The 6,854-nt window shown below is 35.3% G+C and overlaps 1 protein-coding gene across 1 annotated transcript; it reads right to left on the reverse strand.

Annotated features, from left to right (window-relative positions):
- LOC132162338 (protein FAR-RED ELONGATED HYPOCOTYL 3-like) lies at positions 1-1,175 on the reverse strand. The gene is made up of 3 exons (XM_059572581.1): positions 273-1,175; positions 115-180; positions 1-33 (listed from the first exon to the last, which is right to left on the reverse strand). The coding sequence occupies exons 1-3, from the start codon at positions 1,173-1,175 to the stop codon at positions 1-3; spliced, it is 1,002 nt and encodes a 333-aa protein (XP_059428564.1).
- Between the last annotated feature and the right edge of the window lie 5,679 nt (positions 1,176-6,854).

Raw genomic sequence — 6,854 nt, forward strand, 5'->3', positions numbered from 1 at the left:
TCACCGCTCCAATAGTGCAAGTGGCCACATATCCTACAAAGTCCAATTTCAAGATTTCAGATAACAGTATAAACCAAATCTCATAAAATATTTATTTATTTTCATTTTTAATACCTGAGTAGTTGCACTCTCTTGAGTTTCAAAAACATCACTGTGTGGAACATCATCTCCATGGGAAGTCTTTAAGTTAAAAACAGGAAAAATGTTAAGAAATGCACAAATTTTTTTAATAATAATGATAATTAAGCAATATGAGAAGGAAAGTAAGTAACCTTCTTTTTTGGTTTCCTTTGATTGGGATTACTGTTTTTCACTGTCGATTTTTCCACCGCAAACATCTTCCTTTTATGCGGTAACCTTCCTCTTTTTTTAGCTACATTGGGACTATGAACTTCATCACCATCTACTGCCAACTCAACATCATCAATGAATTCATTACATGCTAAAGATACGTCTGAAAGTGCAAGAGAAGGTGGACTTGAACCACGTAAGTCATTCATTAACATATCAATATGCTTATTAACTTTTGTGTAGTGATCCACGTTTCTTGCAGCGACCTCTGCTAATGTAAGCATACGTTTGCACAAGTTGTCATATCTTTCTACTTCGGGATTGGCACTCAACGCATCAAAACTACTTTTAATTAAAGTATATCTTCGCTTCACATCCTTCCTCCAACGATCAAGATAATATTTGGGTGGTAAAGATGTAATGTTATGTGCACACAATACAGAAAAGACATGTCTGCACACGATGCCTCTTGATTCAAATAAGTCACATGTGCATTTTACTTCAAATTCATCTTCAACTCCATTGAAGTATACAACATATGTTACTAATTTCATATAAGCATCTTCAACGACTGCATTTTGAACTTTTACCTGTTCAATCACTTGGCAAGTGCAAATTGAACCTTCTTTAGTCAAAAGGGAGACAGTACAATAAATTATGTGCATTATCTCAACCTGAACTTCTTTGAATTTGGTATTGGTGTAAAGTTTTTGAAATTGTTTCTCAAAATGATAGAAGGTTAGACATCGAACCTTAGTAGTAAAAGACTTAAAATCTACATGAGTCTCATTCTCAACCTTCTTCCGCAAAGCAAGATCATATTGATCAACAAATTGCTTCAAAGTGGTAGACGGATGTAGATAGCCATCAAAAAAGGCATTCATACTTTCACTCCGTTGTGTAGTCCTCATACCAGCCCAAAACACACTTTTTAGATATGCCGGTACCTAAAAGTCCGGTCATTATATAACTGGTGTAACCAATCATGATCATTAAGGTCATAACTATCTAATAGACTTTTCCATCCTACCTCAAAGTCACCACATGTTTGAGACTCATAAACACATTTATGTATGGCACTCTTAATGGCAACATAATTTGAATATGATTTAAATTTGTCTGGAATTTTTTTTTCAAAATGTGCCATAGACAATATCGGTGTCGGGTTCCTGGGAAAACTCTTGCAATTGCATTTTTCATAGCCCGATCTTAATCTGTTATAATTGCAATGGGCGCTTGGCCATTCATGCAATTCAACCAATTCTCAAACAACCATACAAAATTTTTTGTATCCTCACTAGATATCAATGCTGCCCCAAAAAGGATTGACTGACCATGGTGGTTCACTCCCACAAACGGAGCAAATGGCATACCATATTTGTTAGTTAAGTATGTCGTGTCAAATATCACAACATCCCCAAAACTTTCATACGATGCCCTACTTCTTGCATCAACCCAAAATACATTTTTCAATCTAGAATCATCATCAACATCAACTCTAAAGTAGAAACCACTATCAGTTGCTTGCATCCTATTCAAATAGTCTGGAAGTGCTTTAGCACCTCCTTGACCAAGTCGAATGCGTCTTTCCTTGTTAATGAAGTTTCTGCAATCTTTTTCTATAAAAGGAAGATTCTCATACCCCCCCAGCTTCAACAACAAGAGTATTATAACTCTGACTCAATTTAATCCCAGACATATCATTTATTATAATCTTTCTTCTCACGTTAAAATTCAAATTCCTATTGCATTTAAAATATCTTCCTGCCTTTGGGCTTAAATCATGATTGTGGTCAATAACTACACTAGTCACATACCACTATCTTTCAACAAACTTTGCATTCAACTTCGCCTTACAATCCGTTTTTACTGTGGGATTTGGCTGGCTTGTTTTGGGTTGTGGCTTGCCTTGACGCCCACATGCGAGGGTGACACGTGTGCTTTCCCCAGTGATTTTGTCTCTAGTGACTTTTTTGATTACCACTCCAAAACCTTTTTTCCGACCAAACCGCCTATAAAATGAGCGAAGATCTTCCATAGAGCTAAATGTCATACCTTGCTGAGGTTGCTCAACATTTTCGTCTTCACTTACGAGCTTCCACTCAAACTTGCCCTTTCCCTTGCCATTATTATCGTCCTCATCACTTACAGTTTCATTTTCATCTACAACACAAAAAATAATAATAATAATAAATAAACAAACAATAAATGATGCGTAAAATGTACGAATAAGAGAATAAGAGCCAAACAAACCATTTTCAATGACAATTTGAGGGGGCAAATCATCTCCAACGGGAATATGTGTAAGTAAATTTTCCTCTTCGCATTCATTTTCCGAGTCAATCTATGAATTATTACAAGAAAAAAAAAATCAAATTAGAAACATTAACCTAAAGTTAATATATCAACTACCAAATTAGGTGGTGTTTCCCTAATGCTTGGAACAGTATTGGATTCATGCATATATTTGAAATTTTGGTTATTGCTGAAGAACCAGACAAACAGAATGTTTTGATCTATGTTAAAAAAAATCTCATTTTAATGGCCTGGATTTTACCTCGCCAAAATAGAGCTCTGCATTTTTTTAAAAAAATTTATTTATTTATTTTATTCTGTTAAAAATCCATGCTTTTGGTTAGGGCTGCTGAAGGAGGTAGTGTATTTGTTACTCTGAAAAGAAAGGGCACTTCAGCGGCCAGTGGCGGAGCCAGAACTTTTGTTCATGGGGGGCAAAATACAACTAACGAAATAATTTTTTTTTATCAATTTTAATTATATATTTCAATAGTAAGTGATTGAGTTCAATCTAATTAGGGGGTAGCATGAGAAATTTCAAAATTTATTTATGGAATTGGATGTCTTGCAGTTAGAATTCATTGTACATTAATGAATTACTTCTTTCCATCTGAATCAATAAATTAAATCTATTGAGGGTTTCAGAACCATCTAAGTATTATCTTATGAGTTAGAGTTTCTAGATGCACAATGATCATCCATTTTTAATGCGGTATACATGCTGGAAAGAAATTTTAAAAAAAAGAGTTGTTTCCATATAGCATTTAAAAAATCAATTTTGCATAATTTACATTGATAGAGATTATCCAAAAAAAATTAATTATATAATGCAAAAGCTATTCCTGCAAATATGTTTTTAACACTTTAAAGTTTAATTGTGTATATCCAACAATTAACTAGGGAGTAGCTTTAATTAATTATAATGTTACATTTATCCATCTTCCAAAAAAAAAAAAAAATTGCAGTGGAAGTTTTAGCTTCCATTTCTAAAAGAAAAAACTATAGCCACAAATAAGTCTTGTGGCTTGTGCATTGTAATTAATTGTGATGTCTTGTGAATTGTGAACAAATTGAACAATGTCTCATCACTTAAAAAAAAAGCAAAAAATCTTAATGACTTTAAGACATCCCAAACACTCTGCCTTCTTCGTCCTTGTTTCTTTTTGGGCCCTTCCTTCTTTATTCTTTGTTCTATAATTTCTTTTCTTCTTCTTTTCTGAGCTTGTTCTTGAAAGACTTGAAGGCTGATTTTCCTTCTTTGTTCAATTGTTCATCTAAGTTTTAATTTACTAAGGACTCTAAAGAGTGAAGATTGAAACAACAGCAACAAATTTGCTGGTCTAACGTCAATTGCTGAAGGATCCTAGGGGTGCCCCTGAATTAGTGGTGGAGAGTTTTGAGGGTGGGCAAGTTAAGGGCAAACAAAAACATTTCACTGGTAAATTAAAGAAGTTTTTGGGAGTTGAGGGGGGACATGTGCCCCCTCTCGACCCCTGCTGGCTCCACCAGTGCTTCAGCCCTTGTAGAGATTATTGGTGCTGATGCAAATTCTTAACGATTTCTAATGGCACAGAGATTTCTCATAAAATTATTGTTGTTTCTGCACTCAGGTATGGGTGTATTTGGGTATGTACATAAGTTTAAAAGTTCAATTTCCAAAGGTTTTCCACCACATTTTTTGCAATTTCTTCCATCCAAACACACAAATTTTATTGTACAAGAAAATAAAAAAGTCTTTTTAAGTTTTAGAAGAGTTTCTTACAGAGGAAAAGGCCATGGTGGGTAGCGGCCCTACTGCTTCGTGCTGGGACTCGTCCTTTGTGGTAGGCGGCAGCGGTAGTGGGCAGGAGAGGGGAAAGGCCAGTGGTGGGAGAGGGTGGGAGAGGCGGGAGATGTTGCAGAGAGGGAGGGAAAATGAAATAAGCTTTACGCGTGGGTTTACTTTTTGATTTTGTTTTTTTTTTTTTGTTTTAAAATAGTTAACCCAGGTAAATGCGGACGGATTGCTGATACAATGCTGCTCCGTAGCAATACTCATATTAAACAGACTCAGTGTGCAAGCCATTACTAAGTCATAATTAAATGGATGATATGCTCACTAATAATATGTTATACAATTATTTTGTTAAATTGCTCATAAGAAAAAAAAATAGCATAAGGGTAAATATAATGGGCATTAATTAATAAAAAGGTCTTCAATTCAATTTTTCGTAAAGCCAAATAAGATTTTAAGAGCAATCGTACCTAGAAACACACTACATAGCTAGTGCTCCCAAGCATGTTAAATTCAAGGGATAAATGTAAAATTTGTCTATGTGGTTGGTCTAATTTACAAATCACTCAATGTGGTTTAAAAAATAAGGGGTAATCCATGAACTACAGCGTCTTAGCACTTTCCCCCCATGAATTACCAACTATGACACCTGACCCCATCAAACTACCATCTTATGACAAAAAGCCTATTTCCGTCAGTTAAAGGGGTTAAAATTGACGGTCAACGGTCATGTGCAAGTCATGTGCCATTTAAAAAAAAACTTCTTCCACTTTTGCCCTCATTTTAAATTGTTTTCATGTGTTGGATTAGGGTTTAGGAGGGTATAAGCATCATTTTCTCGATCTGAAGTAAGAGCAAAAGTGAAAGAAAAAAATTTAAAATGGCACATGACTTGCACATGACCGTTGACCATCAATTTTAACCCCTTTGACTGACGGAATAAGGCTTTTTGTCATAAGATGATAGTTTGATGAGATCAAATGTTATAGTTGGTAGTTCAGGGGGGAAAGTGCCAAGGCGCTGTAGTTCATGGAGGCAAAAGGTAATTACTCCCAAAAAATAATTTATAGGTCCCTAAAATAGGTCAAAATAACATTTTACTCTCTGAACTCATTTTCCGTTAAATAACTTAATGGAAACTGTTACATTGCCACATCACACCCAATAAAAATAAGACACGTGTTCTTTTTTATTTATGCTTTTAAAAAATGACAAATAAGCTTTTCCACGTCATTTTGAGACTCCAACATACACTCCACGTCAAATTAAATAAACATAATCTCTCTATATCCCTTGTACCACCGTCGTCTTCATCTTCCCCAACGATTCTTACCGTCGTCTTCATCTTCCGATGGGTGTGATCTTCGATCTGTGAGTTACTCTGAGATTTTTGGGCATCTACGTTTTTGGATTAGTACATTTTTAGCAGTCTTCTATGAAAATTCGGATTTGTTTTTGGGCATTGAAGCATCTTCAAAAATTGTTTCCAGGCATCAGAAACAATCTATTCCTCTCTCTCTCTCTGTGTCTTTTTTTTTTAGGAAGATGAAGACGACGACGGCAAGAATCGGTGGAGAAGATGAAGACGACAGAATGAAGACGAAGATGAAGATGACGGCGACACAAGGGATATAGAGGGATTATGTTTATTTAATTTGACGTAGAGTGTATGTTGGAGCCTCAAAATGACGTGAACAAGCTTATTTGTCATTTTTTAAAAGCATAAAAAAAAATAAAACACGTGTCTTATTTTTATTTGGTCTGATGTGGCAATATAACAATTTCTATTAAGTCATTTAACGGAAAATGAGTTCAGGGAGTAAAATGTTATTTTTGCCTACCTTAGAGACCTATAAAGTATTTTTTAAACCACATGGAGTGATTTATAAATTAGGCTAACTACAGGGACCAATTTTGTATTTATCCTTAAATTCAATATAACTTTCTGCTTGACCAGTACATTTAAGGATCTATTATAGTAAGGTGTCTACATTTACTCTGGTTATCTTGATTATGGTATGTATTTATTACTTTCTTATTTCTGTAGTTAAAGTCTTTCGCAGTATTCTCTCAATTAGGAGAGGTTAAAATCCTTGACTCTTGTCCCGTGAGGGATAAGGCTAGGAGATAAACTATGTGATAAATTACCAATTACTTGATTTTCACGGGGCTTTACAAAAATGCAAGCCCACAACATATCTTCCAAAATTTGGTTAGTCCGCTCTAACTAACCATCTATTTGCAGGTGAAAAGCGGTGCGAAACTTCAACTTCGTCCCCATCTCCTTTTGCAAGTTCTGCCAGAATCTCAAGGTGAATCGAGAGTCCCTATCCGACATGATTACCGATGGTACTCCATGTAGTCGGACTATATGCTAAACGTATAGCCTAGCCAACTTATCCATCGGGTCCTTGACCTTCATGGGGATGAAATGAGCATTTTTCGTGAGACGATCGACTACTACCCAAATAAAGTCCTCTCTAGTAGTTGCCTT

The sequence above is a fragment of the Corylus avellana genome, chromosome ca9 (assembly GCF_901000735.1).
Source record: "Corylus avellana chromosome ca9, CavTom2PMs-1.0".
In the NCBI taxonomy this organism is placed as follows: Eukaryota; Viridiplantae; Streptophyta; class Magnoliopsida; order Fagales; family Betulaceae; genus Corylus; species Corylus avellana.